Raw genomic sequence first — 24,986 nt, 5'->3', positions numbered from 1 at the left:
ACTACAGGGCTTACTGGGCAAGCATGAGGATCTGTGGTGGAGCCTAGCACTCATTTAAAAGGCAGGTTTGGTGACCAAGCTTAAAATCACAGCACTGGGAAGGCAGGAAGCAGGAAATCCCTGGAACTTCCTAGTAAGCCTCACAAAATCACTGATCTCCAGGGCCACTGAGAGACATTCCTCAAAAAACAAGATGGAAGGTCTTGAGAAATGACGACATGCAGGGTTGGCCACTGGCCTGTGCACACACATGTACACACACACACACACACATACATATGCACATTCACAAAAGCAAATAAATGAGTAAACAGGGAAATACAGTGTCTTTCCTGTTGTAAAGCAAGGTTTGACAATGAGATGAGTTCTTTGTCTATCTCTAGTGAACCAACAGGGTAGATTGAATAGAAGCTGAGTACTTTGAAGAAATAACGTTTGTCTACTTGAAGTTTTTTTTTTTTTTTTAGTCCAGAAAAGAAACTAGTGTTTAATATTCAGGGCAAATTAAACTTGTAATAGATACTTGTGACATTTTATTTCAAAATAACTTTGTAGTGTTATACACTACAAACGTGTGTGTATATATTATAAACATGGCTCAATTCAGTTTCCTCAGTATGACATAGATCTTCTCAATCAGCCCTCTATCTTCTTTCTTCCTTACTTTCATGTACCCCTATCTCTCCCCCATGTGGAGTCAGGTGCCCTTCAACCCAGCCACTGTGACCCTGAACATCTTTGCCCCCATGCCATTGCAAAGGTAGGATCCTGTATAATACATCTTTCTCCAGGACCTGAGCTTCACTCCACTCCTACTCGGGAACCCTTTCAGACATCTCTTTCTCTCTTCCTGTGCTGCCTGGGTTATGCCCCTCCCCCCGTGCTTCCTCAGTAGGACTCTGATTCTCTCATCACAAAATACTAGCATGTAACAAGGGCCTCAGTTGTCTGTCTCCCTGGGTTAAGACTAGGGAGTGGGTCTTAGGTTCTTGGATTTGACCTATAGTTGGCCCCTGAGTTAGAGGTGGTTAAGTGGATGGTTAACAGATGAATGAACACAAGTAGTTGAATAGCTAAGTTCTTTAGAGACTTATGAAATTCCATTTATGAAATGTTATCAAATCTCCAGGCTTCTTGAAAAATGGTTTGGAGGTTAATGGAAATGTCAGCTCATCTTCTCATACGCATTGCTATTAAAGCATGCTTTAAATTGCTTCTAGAAACAGGAGCGTAGTTGGGTTGCTTGGGTTGACCACATGTGCTTCTGCAGGAAAGAAACATCTTTAGAAGATGGTGAGCAAGCATAGTGGTCCCTGGCAAGTTATGATAACAAATGAGGTTGTTAGGTAACAACTGCTCATGGAATAGATCCTCAAAGCAAACTTGTTTGAAGACGGATAGCAGAAGAAAATATTTGAGCAACCAAAAGTCTTGTGGTTGGAAATAACTCACTGTTCACTGGCATTTTCTCATTTTTTTAATCTTGTTGAAGATTTATTTTTACTATTTTTAATTACATGTAGGTGTGTGTGTGTGTGTGTGTCCACTTGTGGGTGTGTGCATAGGAGTGCATAAATTACTTTTCTTTAAAACAAAGTTCAACACTAGAAACTCCATAGATAAATTAGTGGATAGTGACTATTGAATTATTTCTTACTTAGTAAGCTTAGGCATCAAGTGAAATTGATTTACAGAGTTTTAAAATAATGATAAGTAATATAGAAAAATAGATTTTTTGTCAGTATTTTTTTCATGTATTACAATCAGTCAGATTCAATTTAGTAAGAAAATACATTGATGAAAGGAAAGGGATCCTTGCCTGTAGAGTTAACATGTATTAGTTAGTATATATTAGTTAGTATGTTGTTAGCATGTTCCTAGTGCTCAGGCATGATAGAACAAGTCATTCCAGTGATAGATGATTCCATAGAGGATGCAGTGCCCTTGGGAATGCCCTCTGTAAGGGAGGCTTCAGGAAAACAACGTCTAGAAGGCAAGAACTGTCACCTTCCCAATCACTAGCTGAACAACCTAAAGCAACCCATTTAACTCTTCTGGACTTCAGGTTACCAGTAAATCATCTCACTAAGTTGGCTGGAGGCATGTTGAGGGGTATAGGACTCGCCTGGCAGGTATGAGGTCCCAGGTTCGACCCCCAGTATGAAGTCATCAAATGCAGCAATAAGTGTGGAAGCACCTTGTGAGCTCTTAATACTATAAAGGATTGGGGGTGGGGGGAGATCGTCTGTCTGCTTTACAAATAAAAACGGAAAAACTGCCTCTAACTAACATTTCTCTCAGGGTTTAAAAATGAAACTTCCCATGGACCCAAGAATGGAAGGGGGGGATGAGAAAACACAAAAGTGGACCTGACGTTAGACTTCGATAGCTATTGCTGAGCTGCACAAAATATAATGGAGACAAGACAATTCGATGACATGAAAGTGGGGAACAGCCCAGTCTATAATATTATTGCTGAGAGTCCATTTATTGTGAATAGCTTTTAGGGCTGTTCAAGTTATTGAGGTAAATTGGATTGCAAACAATAACCATACAGAGTCATTAAAATGAAAGGGGAGAAGAGTCCTGTCCACACTGCGTGCAAGGAAGTATCATCACCATTTCTGCAGATCACTGAGATACAAAGTGTTCACACTGGTGTCCAAGTTTCCATCCACAACAGTCAGATAGGTAATTTATTGTCTCATAATAAGCATGCCCCATTTTACTTTTTTTTGTGTGTAACTCTTGGTCTAGTTTTACAAAGTACTAAAAATATAACTAGGGGGGTTTATTTGGAGTAGAGGGTAGCCAGAAAAAAAATGGTTAAAGATATTTTAGCAGATCAGAGAATGACAATATGCACTATGCCTCATCTTTAAAATATTAACCTATTTCACAAATAAAACATGGAAATCATAGAATTGAGGATGAGTTTTAATGACATATACTTGTTAAAATGAACAAGCTTGGAAGCTTCAGGGGGAAACCTTCATTTTATAATTTTTCATGAGAGTTTAGTTTAGTCCAACCCTTGGATTCAGATAGCAAGAACACCAGCTGCACAGCTTTTAGACTTCACTGTGGGACCCGTTCTTGTCATCATTTTCTCATAGGAAAGGGTCATTAAATTTCCCTTTCAAAGAAAGGAGAAACACTGACAATAGTTATTGCCTAATGCTTATGTACAGAACTGCTGTTATTGTTGCTTGGCAACTAGAGGAGATTTGACAAGGAGTCTAAAGGAACTGAGTGAATAAATGGAACTGTCAGCATCAGTTTCAGGGGATAAGAAGAAATTCACTACTGCGGGATCAGCATCACGTTGCTTTGTCCAAGCTACATGCCCAGAATACACAACACTTCTTCTTCTGTTTCTCCCACCCCCACCCTGCCCGTCTTCTAGTCTTTCATTGTAACCCCTTTTGTACTATGGCTGAGGGATGGGTAGGAGACAGATGCTTAATGCTAAAGAGAGTAAGAGCATGTCAAAATGAAGTCATTTGGCAGCTGGGAAAAATACCCCCGTTAGCTGTCCCTTGGAGGTTATAGGGACTTCTCCCATAGTCTAGTTATTTCCTACAATGATCCTTCATATTAAATTATCCAAATTTTTAAGATTTATTTATTTTATGTGTATCTTTGTTTTGTCTGTGTGTATGTCTGCGTGAGGGTGTCAAATATGCTGGAACTTGAGGTACAGACAGCCATGAGCTGCCATGCGGATTCTGGGAATCAAACCCAGGTCCTCTGGAAGAGCAGCCAGTCTTCTCAACAGCTGAGCGATCTCTCTGGCCCCTAAATTATTCAGTTTTATAGATAAAAGACTGGCAAGGCAACATCAGTGACTTCTTCTCTTCTGACCTTGCACACTGAAAATTTGTCGAGATAGATTTGATGGGCAGACGGACTGGTAGATGTAGCACTTAGCATTAAACTCGTGAACACTATTACTAAAGCCACTTTTTCTTAGTAAGCTATTTCTCCACAAGTTGATCACAATCTCCTGATCAACAGTAATATTGACTATTTTTATCTTGCTTGTGTACTTCATACTTTATGTAACAGTAATGCTACAGATTTGAGCCCACTCCTGGTATCAGTTAATCAAAATTTGGTTTAATAATTTAGTCAAGATTCTTTCGTGGTAATTGTATGTAACTATGAGTAAAGACAAGTCCTAGGAAGACAGGAGGATGGCCTCCATGGGCTGGAGGTGGAGGGTAGTGCTTTTAAATGGTAAATGTGGGAATATGCAAATGCCATTAAGCACATGTCATGCTTCAGATGTCATGATATCTTTGAAAGGAGGGAGAAAAAGAAAAAAATCTCCAACTTGTAATGCAATGGTTAAGAAAGTTTCATCAGGCCAGTGGGGGAAGGGGCACATTTCAAAGTTGCCAATTGGAGGATTTTATGTCCCTCACAGTGTAGGTGTCCCCTCAGTATGGACTGACAACATCTGGAGGCGCAATGCATGGGGTCAGCCCAACATGGCTCTGCTGTCAATCAACTCTGCCTCCTACAACAGCACTCAATTACATTTTTAAAAAAACTATAAAAAGAAAATTGAGATACATATTTTGGAATTTTATAATATAATTAAAGCATGAGGTTTTTTCCTGGAACAATGAATAAAAAGTTTGAAAACCACTGTTCTGAAATAATTAGTAAATTAAAATACAGGCTCTAAGCGGCTGGTGAGATAGAGCAGTTGATGCAGAGAAAGGACCTGAATTCAGTCCCCAGAAAGCATTGTAAAAGCCAAGCATGGGGGTGTGTGCTTCTGTCCTGTTTCTGGAGAGGCAAGGGCAGGCAGATCCCTCTGGCTCAGTGACCAGACAGCCCAGCCTGTTTGTCAAACTCCAGGCCAACAAAGTATCCTGTCTCAAAAATGTAGATAACACCTGAGGAACAGTGACTAAGACTGTCCCCTGACCTCCTCACATGTGTCCGCAAATGTAAACATGCATATTGAAGGTCTTCAACTTTGAGAGTAAGCAATCGTTCAGCAATGTTCTCCTCTGACTCTGCTTCTAACCACATTCAAGGTAAAAGGAGATCATTCCTTCCACTGAAAATTCCAGTCCTTTTCCATTATGTCGGCCATGTTGGTTTTCTATCTTCTTTCACCACATGAGGTAATTCACTACCCTTTAAGGGCTACTAGAGCCCTGACTCCAGTAGATAAACCTGGGGTGTCAGGCCTTATAGAAGACAAAGGCAGAGCACCAGAACACAGAGTAAGCACTTGCCTCAGTCTCCAGAATAGCTCCTCTATATAGAACAGAGTGCACAAACTCTCATTTCTTGTAAAATGCGGGGATTTCATAAAACCATCTATCGTTCATTTGTAACCCAGATTTCTCATGCCTCTGTCTTTAGAACTCTTCAGAACTCTGCTTCTCAGTCTTTAAAGATAATTATCAGTAAAAGTCATTGAAATGATGATTGATGATCAATTATATAGCAATAGGTTTTTTAATTGTAAAACACTTAACACACCATTTTCCCTCATGTAATCATAAATGCATACAGTGTCAACCACAGGTCTCTAAGATTTACCTGTCACATATAAATAAATGTTATCTTTGTCACTACCTATTCCCTGCCTTCACAGACCCTGGAAACCACCAGATTATCCTCTACTTTTATGAGTTTGGTTTTGTTACTATTCCATGTAAGTAGAGTGGGCAACATTGGTTCTGTGACCAGCTCATGCTGACCCATGTTGCCATGCTGCTCTCCAGTTCAGCATCTTCTTTCTATTACAACTACATATGTTTCACTGTGAGTAAATCCTCTGTGATTGTACTCCTCGGCCATTAATGGAGACATTTTCTGTTTTCTTTAAATACTTCCGGCTCAAGTTGACCTATTGAAGGAAAAATGTATAAAGTTGTTTTACCTTTCTCTTTACTTTTTCTTTCACTTTTTTTTTCTTTTTTACTTTTTTAAAACATTTTTTACTGGTCTTTAGAGGAAAACCAAACAAACTGAAAATTGTAGGAAAAAATAAAATCTGGTCAGTTAAATAATCACTTTAACTGGTATTTAGAACAGTGTGCCTTTTATAAATTGGTCCACCCTTGTAAATAAAAGAGAAAGTATATTCCTGGTTTCCATGGAGTTTTATGGTCTGTTTCCTCCACACCATGGTGAAGAAATATCCAAAGCTAATATACTTTAGAGATTAAGTTAACATGCTGGTATTGACCAAAGGGCAATTAGCTTTTTTTCCTAGTATTGATTAAAGGGTTCTAAGTGACTTGTACCCTTTTTATAATACTTTTATCTGGGAAGTTCTGTGAATGAGCAAAAAAAAAAAAAAAAAAAGAAAAGAAAAAGAAAAAAAAAGAAAAACTACATTTAGAGTGAATGTAACTAATTACCATTTTCCCCAAGTGGAAACTTTACACTACAAAGAAAATGAGGAAAGAATTCACTGAATGTTCTTTAGAAAGGAGATAAATTAAAAAAATCTTGCTTTTCTGCTGTGATTAAGGTACCCAAACCAAAATAGCCTATGGATATAACATTGCCTTTTTTTCTTCAGTAATAAGTCTAACTATAGAATTCATCAGAGATACTAGCCAGACAGAATATTTACCTAAACCATAATACTGTGTAGGTGTGACCAGCTGGGTGGAAATAACTTCTGGTGGACCAAGGGGCTCACCTACTTTAAAATTATCTGCAAGTCTAACTGGTAATTCTGGGGAAATTAGAGGAAGAATCAAACATAGTGATTAAAAATAAAATAACTCAGGCATACACTGAATATATATGTTTGATTCTTTATTGTGTTATTCAATGTAAATTAGAGGGACTGTTGCCATTAGCAACCATCATATATATGGCCTCTTGCTTTTGTTGTCTATGCCCTTTCAGGCAGATTGTATTCAGAAATGATGACTACAAAAATTATCCCCCATATTAAGAGTTAGAATCTTAAAAGGAAATAGGCTCCTGTGGTAGGCTGACTAGTGTAGTTAAGAAGCAAGTTTCTTCCAAAACGAGGTCATTCTGCCCCTTACTTCACAGTTGGGATATTGCGTGGAGCACTGGGTTGTCCTATAAACAGTCTATCCTAAGGGCACCGTGCTGTGGTGAGGACGAGTGGAGCCCATCGAGACCCCATGGGATGCTCTCCATGTTATATGAAGAGACCACTACCTAGCTCGTGGTCTCTCTGCCACTGTCTTTCAGCAGAGTGACCCACAACACACTCATCCATCAGACTCCTCCCAAACCCGTCTCCACAGAGATAGTGAAAGTTCCAGACAAGTTCTTCTCAGCAGGCACATACCAGTAGGTAACTATAATGCCTTTTTCAAGAGAGGGCTCACCTGAGCTGGACATATAGCTCAGTTAGTAGACAGTGTGTCCAGTCCCCAGAACTACATAATGTAGGCATATGTAACTGTAATCTGAGCCCTTGGGGGCGTGGAGACAGGAGGATCAGAAACTCAAGTCATCCTCCACTACATAGTGAATTTGAGGCCAGGTTTGGCTGTTTGACATTCTTATCAGAGAGGGGGAAAAAGAGATCACATTCCCTCTTGAGCAGTTTTACTTTACAAAAGCCATATTGTTGAAATAATGATCTTGCATAAATAGTGGAGAGGTATGGAAGAATCGTGGTATATTCTAAATGATTTGAGAGGTGACTGGTTGTCATTAAGAACTCTCTCCTGTGCCACTCTGTCCCTTTTTCCTGCTCCCTCTCCCTCACTAAAGAAAATAAAAATGTCTTGTTGTCTGGAAACCAAAGAAACACTGAGGACTGAAATTACTTTAAAAGGAGATGGAAGGGAGGAAATGGAGCGTCCCAGGAGAAACAAGGCAAGACACAAGACGTGTGCTCAAAGGATAGCAGGCCCAGGCTCCTTGGAGCATCAAGTGTTTAAAGGGATGAAATTTCAGAGACAAAGGCATGGGGCCAAACATGATCTGTAACTTCCATTAGACCTCAGATTCATGATTCTCACTTCAGGATACTCATCAGAGCCATGGTGGAAAATTCAGTGCCAAGCCGTTCGTGGTACGATTGTTTCCTCCTTCTCCTTCCTTGTATCTAAAAAGAGACCAGTTGCTTCTTCACAAGTAACCTGTGAGTCATTCTCTACCCTGCTTATATTGGTCTGTTTTCTTGCCCGGGCTACCATATTAGAATCTTAACTGGCATCCATTTGATCTCCTAGAGTTCATACAAAAGATTAAATGGCCTCAAATGAACAAATATCATAGTCCTCCCTAGGCAAATCTTCATTGGCTTTGCCAGAGAATCAAGCTCAGAGTTATCAGACATGGGAACACTTTGACTCCATGCCTCTGTTCTGAAATTCCATGCTTTTTTTTTTTTTTTTTTTTTTAACACCTGATGCTCTAAGGAACCTGGACCATCTTTGAGCACACTCTCTACGTCCTGCCTCATTCCTCCCGGAACTCTGCATCTCTTTCTCTTCATTCTTCCTGTAAACCAATTTCAGTCCTCAGTGTGTCTCTAGTTCTCACACAACAAAATATCTTCACCCCTTTACTAAATCCATCAAACGTCTGTCTTTCTAGACTATAAATTTCCTCAGCAGGTCAGGAAGTGTGCCTTTCCTGCCTATGGTCCAACTTTAGAGTCTGTTCACTGTGACTGAGTTGGAGAATAAATACACAATGGAACATGAATTAAAAGATTACACTCCGCTCCGATGACATTCTCTTTGTGGTAATACCTTGGCTTCGGTATTTGACTCAAGCTCATAAGAATTCAAATCAACAATTTGGCTCCGGCCTACACAAAGTTTAAATCAATAAATCTTCTCTAGCAGAAGGCAGCAACTGGGTTTGGGGGGTTATTTTATTGTTTATGTTTTTAGTTTTTGGTTCGTTTGTTTGTTTAGATACCAAATTGGAAGGAACGGCTAACATGTTCCTTGTTTGTAGTGACAAAAAAAAAAAACCCCGCTAGGTTCCAAAAGTTAACAGCTGGCTGGAGCACTGAGTCAGAACTTACATATTGAAATTTAACCAGGATGGATGTAAAATCCCTGGCCGAGTGTTACCATCTCTTCACAAGCCTGGGGCTGCAGCACTTGTCTTGAGAACAACGTAAGGAGAGCTAATACCAAACAAGCCCCACGGAGACTGGCAATTAGTGTGTCTCCTGAAGCATCGGTGTTGGTTTTGACAACTTGAATGATTAAGTAGGGCCCATCAAGACAGGTGCAGGTGCATGGCTCTCTTCTTTGAGTGCCCTCCCCTACTGGAGCAGAGTGTCTATTTACAAAACACTTTTCCCAAGGAAACACTCAGGAGAGCTTGACCAGATGGCAAGAGCTGGGAGAGCGCAGCTTATGAAAGACTGTAGATCACATTCACTCCATAGCGATAGATTTCTAAGGGGTGCTTCAGTTCTTTGAAATAAGTGCAGGGCTGGCCTGTAGAAAAGAGATTACCTACTCATGTACCAGAAGGCAGCACCAAGTATAAGGGGTGGGAAAGCTTTACCAGCTTCTCTTGTCTTTTTCATTTGTTCTTAATCTCAGCAGGATATGGGGTCCCTTCATTTCTCTCTAGTATCCTAATCCATCTTCTTGGATGCCTTATGAGCCACTTCAGAGATACCCAAAACCCATGTGCCTGAGCCTCAGGACCCCCCCCCCCACACACACACACACACACACTGTAATTTTACAGTTTGTAAACGTGAATCATTCCTCTCCTCTGCCTCTGCTTCTAGCTTGCTAAGGATCTGTGGGAATGGCCATGCCAGCTGGCTCTGTGACAGATCTGTGCTGTTCATCGTTCATGGGCCTTCAGGCCTGGTCAGCATTCTTTATTCATTACGGCCACTTCCTCTTAGGTTCCCATGCAGGCAGCTCTAAACCACTCTCTATTTTTTAAGTGTCGAGGCTCAGATGAATGGTTTCCATAAACGTTCCTCTTCACCCACTCGAATTTTTATCGTATCTCCGTTCTCTGTTTCTCCTCTTCCTTCTCAGAACTCTAAGGAATAGAAAGGGGACTTCCTTTCTTTTCAAAGAATATTTTTCTACCTGGATGTCTATCTCACCCCACCATGGTGTGTGTGTGTGTGTGTGTGTGTGTGTGTGTGTGTGTGTGTACATGTGTATGTATGTGTGTGTGTCTATGTCTGAGTGTATGTGCAGCAAGCATGTGGACATGTGAAGGATCATGCACATATGCACGTGTGCAGGTACAACTTTGGGTGTTGTTCCTCAGAAGATATCCACATTTTGTTTTGAGGCAGGGTCTCTCTCATACACACACTTAGTCCTGAGACTCACTAGTTCAACCGGGTTGGCTTGCTGGCCACTGAGCCTTAGCAGTCCACTTCCCCAGGACTGGGATTTCAAGAATGCACCACCATGCCTGCCTTTTTATGTGTGTGTGCTAGGTATCAAACTTAGGTCTTTATGCTTGCCCAGGAAGTACTTAGACTGAGATGTCTCCAGCCCCTCCACAGCTTCACGCCATTTTCTCATTCCCTCAGGAAATCTTGCATCATAATTTATCTCCTTTCTTTCCTTTCTCTAAATCCCCTCTCACTGCTGGCTCTTTCCTCCATCAGTGACCATGCTCAAGCCCTTTGGGCAATAAATTGTGCACTGATTGTTTTAAGATGGATTGGAGAGAGGGAGAACCAAGCCAAAAATACAATTAGGAGGGTTTTGCAGACTTGGTGAGAAGAAGGAACCAGTCTAGGTTAGTGAGAGAGAGGGGAGCAAACGGATAAGATTGGAGGGTTACTATCAGGACACCCCAAAGTGGCTGTCATTTGTTCCTTTGTGTTGTTTTCGGGGCCTCCTCTACTTTTCCCTGTGAAGTGTAGCTTCAGTTTATGAGTAACTAGGACTCCCCAAGACATGCACTGAGAAAGGTACCCGCTGGAAGATAGCTTGTTGTCATGTTGTAAGAGGCTGGTTGGTGGTATGGGAGAAAGAATGCAGTGGAGGACCTCTTGTTCCTCAAAGAAGGGTCTACTGCACCCCCTTAACTGCAGCTGTCATCATCGTCACCCCCAGCTTCAGAGCTTAAGGCAGTGTGGGTGAACTGTCTTGGAGGTCTGGAGGTCAGAGTGTGATGGGGGCCTCAACCCAAGGTGTTTAAGTACACAGTCACTTTCCTTTCCGGGGCTGGTGGAGAGAATGGCTTTTCTTGCCTTTTCCTCTCTTGTCCTCCCCTCAAGCCCCGCAGTGGCTGGTTGAGTCTCACATTGCATGGCTGTCACTCACCCTCTTTCTCCTCACACATCTACAGATTGTTGTCATTGTGCTGGGCCCCACAGAGATAAGCTAGGATGATCTCAGTCCTTCAGAGTTAGCGAGTTAACAACCTCTACCCCATCTGCAAACTGAGTTCTCCATGACGTTCAGTGTCTTCACAAGTTCTGGGGAAAAGACTATGGGGAAAACCACTCCTGCCTGCCACATCCTATGATCAAGCAGAACCTTAAAAACAGTTAAACCTCCCTTCTCTCAAGTGTCCCAAGCCTCCAGAACTGCATCTTGATTCTGAGCAGATCCCAGATAACTGTGATAAGTTTCAGAAGACATACAGAGTGTGTTGCCAAGGTCCTCACTTCAGGTTTCCTCCGACTCCACCAGCACGGCGTTTTCCCCATCTTCAAAGCTTCATTTTTCTTTCTAATCCTGTTCTGCTTGCCCCAAAAAGTTAATTTTGATTTGTGCCGGTGGTGTTAATTCCCAAAAAGTCAGCCGAGTAGAACATGACAACACTTCATACATATTGTTTTGCTGGCAGGAAGTAGATATTGAAAAAAGCAATTAAATTACGGAATTATCCTGGATGCAAAGGTACCAGCCTGCAAAGAGTATTTCCTTTCCCCCAAGAAGATTCACAGAACTGCCTTCATTAGTGTGTAGATAATACCACTGGTCCAACAAGTGAAGCAATACACACACAGAATACACGGAGGAGATGCTTTTCAGGCATCTCTGAAAGGCTGAGCATTTGAGAAATGTGACCAAAGCTGATTATAAAGCCCTTTTAGCACTGCAGGAATGGCAAACACATAAATAACTGGTTCCTGTTGGTGCAAAGAGGAGGTCACTGGGTGTTGGATTGCTGCCCTTATTGTAGAGGATAGGAGAGTGCTCATCTTTAAGTGTGTAAAGTTCCTCAGGGCTGGAAGCAGCCATCTGCTGTGCCTGGGACCTAGGAGGCACTCCACACATCTGTGGCTTGAATCTGTTAAGCTTTTTCATACTGCAGGGTTCTTTCTGCTGAACTGTAGACATGCACTGAAAGAATGGAGTAAAGACCCAGAATGTCTCAATGACTATGTCACTTGGTTCCCTACTCTGTTCCTGCAGTCACTCACCAGATACTGCCTCCATCTCCCGAGTGCCCCCCAGTGTTTAAGATGCTGTGGATATAAGGTTTGCCCTGAGCAACTCACTCTCCATCAGATACAGTCACGCAAGTAATTGGGGAGCTTGTGTAAGAGCTAGTGACAGTGTGTAGGCAAGACTTGTGGCTTCTCGTCTCCCGGTCTCTCACTTTACATTCTGAGTGCATTTGTCCTTAAAAATCTTCCAGTTTCTTTCCTCCTTTGCCAATTAGATGAGCTATTTGACCGTGTTGTTTTTATTTCCAGCTCCATTTGCTAATACAGCCTTTAGGCACTTGCTACTTGCTCAAGAAAATGAAACCTTCTCAAACTAGTGCAAATAAAAAGAGGTTATTACACAGGTCTGGCAGGGTGTCACGTGACTTGGGAAGTTAAGGAAACAGTAAGGGGGCAGCTTTCTAGGAGGCTGGTCCCATCAATTTCCACTCTTGCCTCTCTCCCATTCGGAATAATCCTTAAGAGTCTGATTGCTGCATTCTGGCCTTTCAAGACGGCAGCTTCCTGACCATCGTGGTTCATTGTGAATACTCTGATTGCTTGCTGAGCAGACTCATTTACCATGAGGTACAATTACAGATGATCAGTCCTGACTCACCGTGGTTCGACTTACAATTTCTACCCTCACGCTGGCGCAAAAGCAACACCCTTCCAACTGTTCTCGTTTGCACTTTCAGCACAGTACTAATAAGTTAAGATACTCAGCACTTTACCTCAGAACATGCATTGGTTGAATGGCAGTGCCCAAATATAGGCTACTGCAAGTGTTCTGATCTCATGCAAAGCAGACCAGCCTAAGCTATAACATTCTATAGGGTAAGTATACCAGATGCATTTATGGTTTATTTTGTGTGTGCTTGAGTTCATGTGTGTGAACATGTGTGTTGCATGTGTATGCACAAGTGTGCAGGTGCCTGTGGAGGTTAGAGGTCAATGTCAGGTATCTTCCTCAATCACTCCTTACCTTATCTTTATCACTCCTTACCTTATCTTTGAGACAGTCTTTGACTGAACTTGGAGCTCACTGATTGGCTATACCACCTGACCAGCAATTTCCAGGGATCTTCCTGTCCTCACTTTCTCATGGCTTTCGAGCAGGTACCACAGCCACTCAACTTTTTTACTTGGAGGAGCTGGTGAGCCAGAATTTGCTCCTCATGCTTGCCCAGCAAGCGCGCACCAGCTACGTCATTCCTGCACTCCAAATGCACTGTTGCCTTACACTGTTCTTAACTTATGATGGACTCATTGGTTCTTTGGCATTGTAGGGAGTCACGGGGCACCTCTGTCTGTCCGTCTCACCTGTCTGTTTGCACATCTCTTCCGCAGCTCTGCCTCTGCCTGCACTGTTCCTGCTCTGTCTGGACACCCAGTTTCTGGACTAGACTTTTAGCAAGTGATTAAATGAAAGTAAGAGGAAAACGCATGTTGGCCACATTAAAAATGGGTGGAATGAAGACAGAACTTAAGGGAAGGTATTAGGTGCCCTGTGCCTGAGTCTGTGAAGGAAGAAAGTTCTCTAAACAGCTAGTTATAGGGCAGTCTTTCCAAAAGAAGCCTTGACCTGCTCGTAAGCTACGTGTTCTTACAGTTTCAAAGCCATACCTTCATGGCCTATTGAGAATACTCACTCTTTTCTGTTTCAGACTTATTGAGCAGCTAATATATGTCAGACTCTCTAGCAGACACTTTACACGCATCAGTTCTTCCCATTTTTACAGGCTCTGGCAGATAATAGCCTCTTTTTATGAACCAAGTTTCAAAGATCTGAGCAGTTGACCAAGGTCACATGCCAGAGCCAAGATTAGAGCATAGCTCTGTTAACTCCAGTGCTCTTTCCATGACAGCTCTCCATCTAGAAAGCACCCTCCTGTCTTTGGGCAGGCACACTTGCTCTTCTGTAGTGCCACCTTACCTTGTTCATACAAAGAACCCAGCACTGACTCTCATTATAGAGTCCCCGGCTCAGCTGCTACACTGCACCTCCTTGGGACAGAACTATAGCTGGCTCTTTCTTGTATCCTCAGTACCTATCACTCAGAGCAGACTCAGCCGATGTCTGTCTTCTAAGCTGACTCTGGAAAGATAGATAGGCATACCGTACACTTGCTGAATTCATAGTCCCCAAACTCCAAAAAAATGCCACTGTTCCTGATTATATAGCTGTAGAATTGTAAGAATTTTAGAACTACACAAGTATTCTTCCAGTCTCTGATGGAATGTAAAGAACATGTGTATGTTCTCTCTGCCTGTATAACACTTGGGGCACAGTCAGTCCGTTGGGACCCACTGCGTTACTGTGGATGGTAGACGCAATAGGAGATGCGAGTGGGTGGGTTGGTACAAGCACGCTGGTGGAGTATTCGTTTGGCTCCAAGCAGAAGCTGGATGTGGCTACAGGATGATTCACTAAATAAGCGGTTAAATACCTACCGCACACACAATGCCAGTCACTCCAGAGTAGCCATGGTAACCATACAGAAATGGCAGAGGAGGATTCCACTCTCAGACTGCTTGCAGTCTAGTCAACACAGTGTGCACACCGATCTGCAGGAACTAAAGGAGGTGCTCCAGTATTTAAAGACACCTATTGAGGAAGGGCTCTGAAGTTGAATCAGGAATGCTTCTGGTGGGAAGGATTAAGAAGGACTTCACACATACTTGGCCTTTCAGCTGGAATCTGAGAGTGGGGAGGAGCCCTGATGAAGGTGCACGGTGAGGAGTCAAAACTAGGTATGAGGCACTTGTCTGTGCTGGGTAGAGAAACAAAGTCACTTAGAAAAGCAGGCCGGTGCCCTGGTGCCCTATGGCCTTGGATACCAGAGTATACAAATTGTACTTCATTGCTAGTTCCTCAATAAGGGAATAAGACAGCCACGATTCTATGGCTATCACCCATCTCCACGTGTTCTGAACCCATGAGTTCAGGTCACCACAGATCAGGAATATTTTGGAACGAAACTGAACATATATAAAATTTTGTCCTGTCATTATTTCCTGAACAATGCAGTATAACTATTTTCATGGTGTTAACATTTGGGGAGTTTTAAAATACATATTTAAAGTACCTAGAGAATTTTCATGGGTTACATGCGTACCCATGTTTTGTTAGGAACTTGGGCTCCTATGGGTTTTGGTATCTTGGGATCCTGGAATGCATCTCCCAGGGGACCAGGGAAGAACTGTATTTTTGGAAAAATGGCAGCATCAGAGTAAATTTCCAAGGGAGAGACTAGAAGTGGTTATTTTGTGTCTGTTGAGAATGCTAGGTCTTGGCTGAACATACAGCAGTGTAAGTAGGTTGAAAAGTCTTCTCTGGATGGCTTTTGAAACTCCAGCATGGTTTAAGGCTCACTGGTAAGCCAAGAAGAAAGCCTAAGGAGCCAATCAGAGGCAGGCTCAATAATGCGACCAGGAAATCTGTTAATAGCCCTTCAACCAGAGACGCCTCAGCTATGAACTGAACTGCATCTCATTACTTGGTTAATAGCCAATAGGGTGGGGCCTGGTGCAGAATATGCCAGAGCCTGCAGGGCCAGATAGGAACGCCCCCGAGAAAAGAGGGAATCCAGATGAAAAATACTCCAAAGGTAACATCACAACAACCCCTTTCTAAATAGCAAATTGAATTTGCCAAACCAGACATAAATTAGTAGACGCAAAACGGATGAGCTTGATATTGGAAGGCTAAAGCAGTTGCTAAATGAAGCGCTAACTGGCCGTCTTGACTGTCACCCAGCAGGCTGAGTGGCTGCCTGGTGGGCACGAATGGACCACTTTGTTAGTTTGGCAGGGGAGCCCCTTAGGATTGCTGTCAAGGGCAGCAGCTTCTAGCTTCGTTCTAAAGCTGCGGAAGGGCCTGGGGCCTTAGCGAGTGGCTGTGTGTGGGAAGCAGCACCAGAAACGGCCTCTACAGCTCAGCCACTGCCTGCGTGAATTTTATGAATTCTCCATATGCAAACTACCATTAGTCATGCATGGATGGAGCCGATCCCAGAGCTCTCAGAAACTGCATTTCCACAGGCAGCGCCAGGCAAGCAACACTGCTTTCCCCATCCATGTCCTGTGTTTGCTGCCACTTGCAAATGAGGTCTTTCTTAGACTTAAGTGCTCAGACCCTTAGAGTCTGTGAATTGTAAATAGCAACTGGCTGGTTCCTGCCTGTCTATTTGTACACAGGCGCCTATGATCTCGCCATCCTCCATGAAATCGTTTCCATACAGAAATGATGCCATGGATTTATGAATTGTGCCACTCTCTTGACGTTGCCAGAGACCAGTGACCAGACCAAATAGAAGTTAGCCCGAAGCTCAGCATTACTGACGAATGGCCATGAACAGATAGGATCCCCCCACCTCATCTGCTCATTTCTGTAAAGCTTGGAATACCTCTTCTAATTAAGGGCCAACCCAACAAGTGGGTACTACTTCTCATAGATTTGATATCGGAACTCAGTATTGATTTTCTAGAAAAACATTCTGAACTAAGATATATAAAATAAGGAAGGTCTGGCGATATAGTTCTGTTGGAAAAATGCTTGCATGAGGACCTCAATTTGATCCCCAACACCCACATTAAGTTAGTCATTGTGATGATGTACATCTGTAATTCCAGGACTGAGGAGGAAAAGACAAGCAGATTCCTGAAGCTCACTAGGTTTTAGCTCCAGATTGTTTTAGAGAGTCGGTCTCAAAATATAAGGTAGAGAGCCCTTGCAGAAGACACCAGATGTTGACCTTTGGCCTTCACATGTATGCATGCACGCTCGCTCACCTGCTTATGGGCATGCACTCACCACACGCACATGCGCACACATACACACTCACCAGTGACAACACAATACTGTCTGTCTGCACATAGCTGGCCATGCTTAGGCGGCCTTTGTTTTTGGTTTTACAAGGATAGGAAGAGTAATGCAGGCATCTGCAGAGAAGGTGTCTATTGAGCAATGGCTGACATTGTTTTTGCCTTAACATAATAAAACATGTTTTGCAGAGGAGAGTCTAGAAGCAAGGGAGCAATTATTTTTATGTTGATTTTATGATTCTGGTCTTTGCTAGTCACACAGCTGTGTGTAGGTGGCTAGAAAACTTTGGTCTAGTGTTACAATAATGTACGTAAAATAATTAATAACTCAGCATTTTATTATTCAGAAAGGCATGCTTGATGAGGTGATGATGGTGGTCATTATTATGAAATTTTACATATGAACAAACTGTAGTAGCTTGAACTGCAAAAACTGTATTTATTTAAAAGGTATTAGGAGTGTAGTATCTGTAACTCCAATGCACTACTAGGTACAAGGCAAACGTTATGTATTATTACTGTTGATGACTTTCCTGGGCTGGCTTATGTTTTTGTTTCTTTGCATTTCTATCATCTAGATATAGCAATTTATACATGCCAGGCAAGTGCTCTACCCACGGAGTGCTATCCTTGACCCCATCTTAGCTTCTTTTAAAAACATTTTAATGTTCAATGAGAAAGAATGCCCATCTTTGAAACACGATAAATAGATAAGAGAAGAGGACTCAACAGACAACCAAGGGATGCTCACAAGACCGACATCATTTACATAGCCGTACAGGCCCTGCCTAGTCTGGTCCTGTTAAGTCTGAACTCTGATGTGCTCCAACAGCCTCATCCTCTACTGTCCTTCATCCTCACTGTGGAGTCCTGCTCTTGCCCAGAATGCTTGCCCTTCCCTCTCCCCTTCCCCTTTCCATCCAAATCTCCTCACTCCCTGTGGTCATTTGAGCATTGTCTACACCCCCTATGACCTTCATGTTTCAGGAACTTTTGGTGCCTTGCCACACAGTAAGTCAATGGTTCTCAACCTTCCTAATGCTGCAACCCTTTAATACAGTTCCCAGTGGTGAGCCCCAACCATAAAATTATCTCCTTGCTGCTTTACAACTGTAATTTTGCTACTGTTATGAATCATAATGTAAATATCTGATATGCAGGATATCTGATATGCAGCCCCAAAGGGGTTGCTCCCCACAGATTGAGGACTCCTGCAATGAGAGTACTTAAAAAGAGTATTTACAATGTCAGTTTAGTAACACATGTCTGCCACTGGGGAGGCAGAGACCGGAGAGTTTGAGGTCATACAATGAGACTCTATCTAAAATAAATAAATAGTTTTCACTGAGCTGGAGTTTTAAAGAGGGGCAGCAAAGCAGTGAAGAACTTAGGTTTGTTTTTTTTTTAAGTCAGTTTTTCTAATGAAGTCTAGAGAAACTAAGAACCATAAAATACGAGAATAGTAAAACACCCAAAGGAGTATTGACTGACATATACAAGCACATATTCTATTAGAATCTCCATAAAGCCCAAATATTTAGCATTTTTAAATGTCAGGATTTGAAACCAATCTCCTGGTCAATAATGTCAACATCTCTACAACTCCTATGCCTACAGCCTATGCAATTTTCTCATTATAACCTAAATACCGCTATATACAGATCTGTGTGGAACAGGCAGCCTATTTTCTTACATCATCAAAAATTAGTCTGTACTGCACAGTTAAATGTCTGGTCAATAGTGTCATTTTACACATACCATGCGTCTATAATCCATACCCCATGAATCCAATTATAACAAATTCCATTTAACTCTAAAACCCACTGGTCCTGACTTAACTCTGAGCGGCTCGTGTATAGATTGTCCTGTTCTCTAATGAGCGCTTCCTACTGTCTCTGCACTGTGCTTGCGTTCCTTAGTACAGAAATCCTTCTCATAAGATAGGAGTAAGATAGGCTATGCTGAAGTGCGTAGAACAGTCTGTAATAATCACAAGTCCTTTGAGATAAAGGTCAATTAATTCTAGCAGGCAACCAAAAAGAATCTATGCTACATTTAATGGGGGAGGTCCTCTACGTCATGGAGACGTGAACACTTGCTTGCAAGCATCAGAATCCTTGGCTGACACATGTGTTTACCTTTCCTCTGTTTAGTGGTTATTTTTCAGAAGGCTGTTTGAGATCATGTTCTGTAATATAGCTGGAATTATCATCTCACAGATGCAGATCGAAGTCTCCTGTCTTTATAAACAGGGATGGAGTTTCACAGTACATGTCTGTGACCCTCATATAACTGCCTCCTCTGTGCCCGGGGAGAGAACTGAGGAATGAAGCTATTTCTGTATGTTTTCTAAAGATACCCCTGAGCGAGTGGAAAGGAAGCCTAAGACAGAAAAAGATTCTGTGTCCTCACAGAGAACACATCTTGTATGTATCTGAGCCTCAAGGAGGGTTGGTTGCCAAATCAGAGCTGGCTTTGCGTAGTTGTTTCTGCAGGCTCACAAGGAGACCTCTGTAGAGGTGTGTACACAAATAAAGTAGGCATCCAGGTGATCACCAGCACAAACGCTCACTTCTCTAAAAGGCCTGGAGTATGTTTGTTGACAAGAAGACAAATGGGTTAGCTTTCCTGGGCCTTTCTACGCTACAATTCTGCTCTATATAGTGGGGGATCTGTAGGGGAACAGTACTCGGGGCGTTTACCGTTCTGTTTTTCTTTTGCTTTTCTTCTAGATCTATGCAGTTAGATCAGTTGTTCCGAACAAAAGCAATAATGAAATTGTCCTGGTGCTCCAACAGTTTGATTTTAATGTGGATAAAGCTGTTCAAGCCTTTGTGGATGGTATGTATACATGCCCGACTGAAACTGAAATGTTGGAACTAATTAAATCCAATAGCCTGTATTGTTTTCCTTAAATAAAATGAACACTAGTTTATAACACTTCCCATAAAAAAAAAAAAAAAAAAAAAAAAAAAAACATAATACATTCAAGGACAGCCTGGTTTATATGATAAGTTCCAGACCAGGTAGGAATACATAGTGAGACCCTGTGTTCTAGGCCAGCTAGGACTACATAGTGAAAAGGTATGTCAAGGAAGAAAACAAATAAAGAAACCAAAAAGCACAACAGACTTCAAAAGAACATGGATGCGTTTTAAGGGCAGAATAAAGAAAAGCTTCTCCACTCGTTTAAAGGAAGAGACTGTGAGGACTTTAGAGAGGACACTAATTATGAAGCTGCCAGATCTGTGCCAATTATCTCAGTTTGTTAAGCATGTCTTTTATTCGATGCTGTCCTTGTGAGTAGAGGACAGTACTCTTCATTGCTGACCTGGAAGACCTCACCATTTCAAGTCAGCCTAGTGTCGTGGCTGTGGTTCTGAAATTCCATGCTTAGACAGTCTAAGTGAACTGAATTCCTGACAGCTATATCACTCAGTTAATCACACAACCAGTTCATCTGCCTCTTAATTGATTTTGGTCTCTTAGGGGGAAAAAAAAATCCGTTTTTTAGGAAGTGCTTGCCAGCGGTAGTATAGAATCTCAGAGCTGAAAAAGTGTGGATCCTGCACTTATTTACAGGTTTGGGTATCTTTTCTGTAAATTGTGGAGGGATTTCCTTAATATTTTGTCTTGAATAAAGATTTTCTTGTCGTGCTTATTAAATGCCCTGTTTCCCAGCATCTTTTTTTCTATTCTGTAAATAATGGACTAGCTAAACACAGCCTGACGAACAGGGTCTGGAGAAGACCTTCAGCAGGTGTCTCAGCTGTACCTTCTTCACACTGTGTCAGGGACAGTGTGGTTTCCTTGATTTGTGAGGAGTGGAATAACCCTCTTTGAGTTTCACAAGTATAATTAAGCAGTTCAGGGCAAGATCCAGAACCCAAGCACTGTGCTCACATTCTGTACCAGCCATCGAAGCTCAGGATCCTAACCAAATGAACAGATGATTCCCATTCATACAGATGTGCAAGCAAATCTCCTATGTGAAACTTTCTCCCTGTTTGCCCTACTTCACCAACTATGTACACTATGAAGCTTATATTGATGTGTAATCTTTAGTCATTAGGACCAAACAGTAGCTGTGATTTTCCCCACACACACCCTTTTTAAATGCTATGAATATGCACATCCTAACTCTGAGACAGAGTCTCCTGTCTGGTTTCCCTTGCCCCATCATTTGCATGAACAGAGATTCAGAGTCAGTTAGAGGCTGCTTTCTCCACCCCTTCCCACCACTACCTCCCATTAGGAAGGATTTCTGTTGTAGTGTGACCCAGACTAAGTGCACAGAGGCAGCAGTGATGGACTGTCATCAAAGCTGTTGGAATCGGAATGGAAGGCCTTGCTCCTGGAGTTCTCATCTTGTCCACAACAGGGTCTCACTAAAGCCCACTGATTGCTTAGGATCCTCATTGGTTGAGTTGCAAACCAATGGGGGAAAGTTGCTTAAAACCCAGTAAGAGTCAAAAAGAGTATTTGTTGGAAGTATTTGGTGGGCCATACTGAAGTCACTAATTCAACTGGCTTACTGAAAACGCCTCCCAGGCCCGTCTGGCACCATTAAAATGTAATAACAGCGCTTTCAGAATCCTTGGTAAATATGAGTATTTCTTCACAATTAGTCTGTGTACGCTCTTGTCCAAATCACAAGTAAAGTTGTCACTGTCAAAACATGAAACTGGGACTAATGGGTGTTGCAGCAACACAGCAGCTTGCCTTGGGATAAAAAGACGACTTTTAACGGTTTTTTGAAGTTTAACTTTATGTAGAAAGTGTCAGCTTAGCTACAGAAGTGACTCTGGTAAGTCATCAAGGAGAAATGACAAACCCCAGGGAACTGTGGACAGACATTAACTCCTGGGGCAAATTAGAGAAATGCTAAACCAGTTACTAAAAAGTATAAATTCTATTTTACTTTCGGACGCAGCCTTGTCATTTTGAGCGCCACTCATTTGAGATGCCACTCAAACAAGACAAGGAGGGCACCGGATTGGAAACTCTGGATAGATAGGAGTGATCGGCTGTTAAACACTGTAGTATCCTGCTGGTCTGTGAGTGACATTAACCACAGGAGCTACTAATTTGAAATTTATCATAGAAAACAGTCTGAGGTTAATCTCTGGTTAGCCAGTACCTTGTAGACAGTTATTGTAATACATACTATATTAATGTAAAGTGATCTATCTGAGGATGCTTAAAATTGTTACACTGTGGAGGACTCTCCCCCTTACTAGGTTCCTGCTTCTATGGATTGGCTGATTCTTCATTGTGAATAACTAGTTGAGATTCCACCCAGAAAATTAATATAAATAGACTTTTGTTAAAGTGCATGGAGACTGAGTGTAGTTGAAAGTGATGAAGCATTTCTTAGCTTCATCAGGTCAAGGTTATGTATGTGACTGGGCCAGGCAGAGCCTGAGACCCAGTCAGTCACTGAATGAACTCTGTTGGTTTGAAATAGAAGCCTTTTAAAGAGCACATCTTTTCCTCTCCATGGTGGGTGGAGAAAACAGATTCTCTCCTCCTCAGCCCCTGCCATTCTTCAACTAGTTAGTAAGAGTCAAAATGGAGCAAGGATGACCACAGAGAAAGCTCTGCCTGTCATGGTTAGTAACACAGAAAAGCCCATGTTAGGTTCAGTAGCTTGTAGTACTTTATTCATATATCAAACAGAACAATTTTAATTCTACCTATGCCAATGAAGCTATCAGAAAATTCTCAAGACATATCTCATATTCCCTAAGACAACAGGATTTTTAAAAAAAAGTATGCTTCACAAAGCAGGGCTTAATATTTTTATAAAACCAAGATTGTGCAGTGAATTAAATGAAAATCTTGGAAATAAGAAACAGAACTGGCATTTTTATTAAAGTAGGCTGTATCAAAATAAATGAAGAAGTCCGCCCTGCCTCCCACCCACACCCCCTCACCCCCCACTTTGTTACCAAGCACGGATGAATTTTCTGCTCGTTTTATTGTGTGGATATTTGTTGAAGATTCTTTCTCTTTATCCAGGCAGTGCTATTCAAGTTCTTAAAGAATGGAACATGACAGGAAAAAAGAAGGTAAGATTAAGGGTGACGGTGAATTAGTAACATCTTCAGTCAAACCTTCAGGGTTGTTATCATTTCAACAAAGCTGCCAATTTTGTGCTTCACTCCAACTTGTTAATATGCACACCCAGAAAGCTTCCGAATCTACGCCTTGCTCCAGTTATCAGCTACTTTCACTCCTAAGGCCCTTGTTTTGAGAGAGAGAGAGAGAGAGAGAGAGAGAGAGAGAGAGAGAGAGAGAGAGAGAGAGAGAGAGAGAATGTGTGTTTATCAACCAGGCGTGCTCAAGGAGCATCAGAGTTGTGCTACTTTGTAAGAGGAGCCCAGTGACCCAATCCAAAGCACTGAAGATGCTAATATGCCCGAAATCCAAACATATCCCATGGCACAAAGGCAGAAATTAAGGAGTGCTTTAAAGATACTTAAAAAGCCCAAAATATATTTTCAGATTTTTTTCTTTCCCTAAATGAATCTATCCAATGCTGCTTTAAGAGACCTTTCTCCCTGAAGTCTGAAATCAGTCTTCAATAAAAGAGACAATGCTGTAAAGCCATGGAGAGCAGGGGTCCTCCAGGAGAGCAGGGGTCCTCCTGGAAAGCGGGGTCCTCCTGGAGAGCAGGGGTCCTCCTGGAGAGCAGGGGTCCTCCTGGAAAGCAGGGGTCCTCCTGGAGAGCAGGGGTCCTCCAGGAGAGTGGGGATCCTCCTGGAGAGCAGGGGTCCTCCTGGAGCGCTCTAGAGCTGCACCTTGAGGGCAATGGAAAGATTCTCCTCTTTCCCATTCACATGACAATACTGCACTGTGTAATCATGGGAGGTGGGGCTCCTGGGCACAGGCATAGTGTGTCTGCAGCCACCAGCATCTGCTTTCCACACTGACACCGCAGGGCCTGCTGGTTTGCTTCTCACGGGATATAAGATGCCAGCCTACCCTGCCCATGAAGGGAAGGTCACAGGCCTATGAAACAGGTTTTGAACCAACACAAAGCAGCAGTGTTGCTTTCATGCAGCCCCAAGGTTGCAGACAGTGCTGGAATCATCCTTTTCCCCTTTGGGTTTCATGGAGAATAGGAGGAATTAGGAGATTCTGCCCTTTTTGTTTGCCGCCATTTTTGACAGTCTCTGCTTTAATCATAGCTTCCCAGGCTTCCCAGTGAGATAAAGATGATTTGCAAGTGATTGAAAGGCGGTATTTATCTTTACATGGAAAAAAATTCAAATGTGTGCTTCGGATTTTAAATTTCTGTGATGGGGGTGGGGAGAGAAGCAGAGACAGCAGCTGCAGACCCAGTTCCTTGGTGGGTTCAGTAGAAAGATGGTCTCTAGACCCAACCCAGTGGACACTGGGCTGGAACTCCAAAAGCCAGCGATGCAGGCTAGTGTATGTTGGTGGGGGTAATGTCCACTGCCCCTTATCACCTGTGCTCAGCAATACAGATCTCTCACCCAGACGAACCTAGGCATAATTGTGATGTTTTGGAAAAGAAAGGAAGTAGGCAGGGCTAAAGAGGGAAAAGCAGTTTCTTTAGGTGTTAATTCATCTCTGAGTGTACTGGAGGACAAAGCCACCCCGGTGCTCTGCAGCAAGCCCAGGTTCCACAGGTGGGACACACTTTCTAATGGGTCAGGTCTCTGTACCACTGATGGTTAAGTGCATTGAATACCAAGTAGATAAAACCAAAGTCAAGGGCTCCCGGGATGACTCAGCAGGTAAAAGCATTTGCTACCAAGCCTAA

At 42.4% G+C, this 24,986-nt stretch overlaps 1 protein-coding gene across 10 annotated transcripts in view; it reads left to right on the top strand.

The window, feature by feature from the left end:
- The window catches only part of Spats2l (spermatogenesis associated serine rich 2 like), a 171,755-nt gene that overhangs the window by 84,682 nt on the left and 62,087 nt on the right, over positions 1-24,986 (top strand). For all 10 annotated transcript variants that reach the window (XM_076931890.1, XM_034499102.2, XM_076931889.1 and 7 more), the window contains 2 exons: positions 19,927-20,035; positions 23,216-23,265. In XM_076931890.1, the coding sequence (XP_076788005.1) occupies positions 19,927-20,035; positions 23,216-23,265 (159 nt within the window). The remainder of the gene's footprint in view (positions 1-19,926; positions 20,036-23,215; positions 23,266-24,986) is intronic.

This window comes from Arvicanthis niloticus, chromosome 3, assembly GCF_011762505.2.
Source record: "Arvicanthis niloticus isolate mArvNil1 chromosome 3, mArvNil1.pat.X, whole genome shotgun sequence".
NCBI classification, from domain to species: domain Eukaryota; kingdom Metazoa; phylum Chordata; class Mammalia; order Rodentia; family Muridae; genus Arvicanthis; species Arvicanthis niloticus.
The sequence above is the reverse complement of the archived record's forward strand: the minus strand, read 5'-3'. Positions and strand labels throughout refer to the sequence as shown.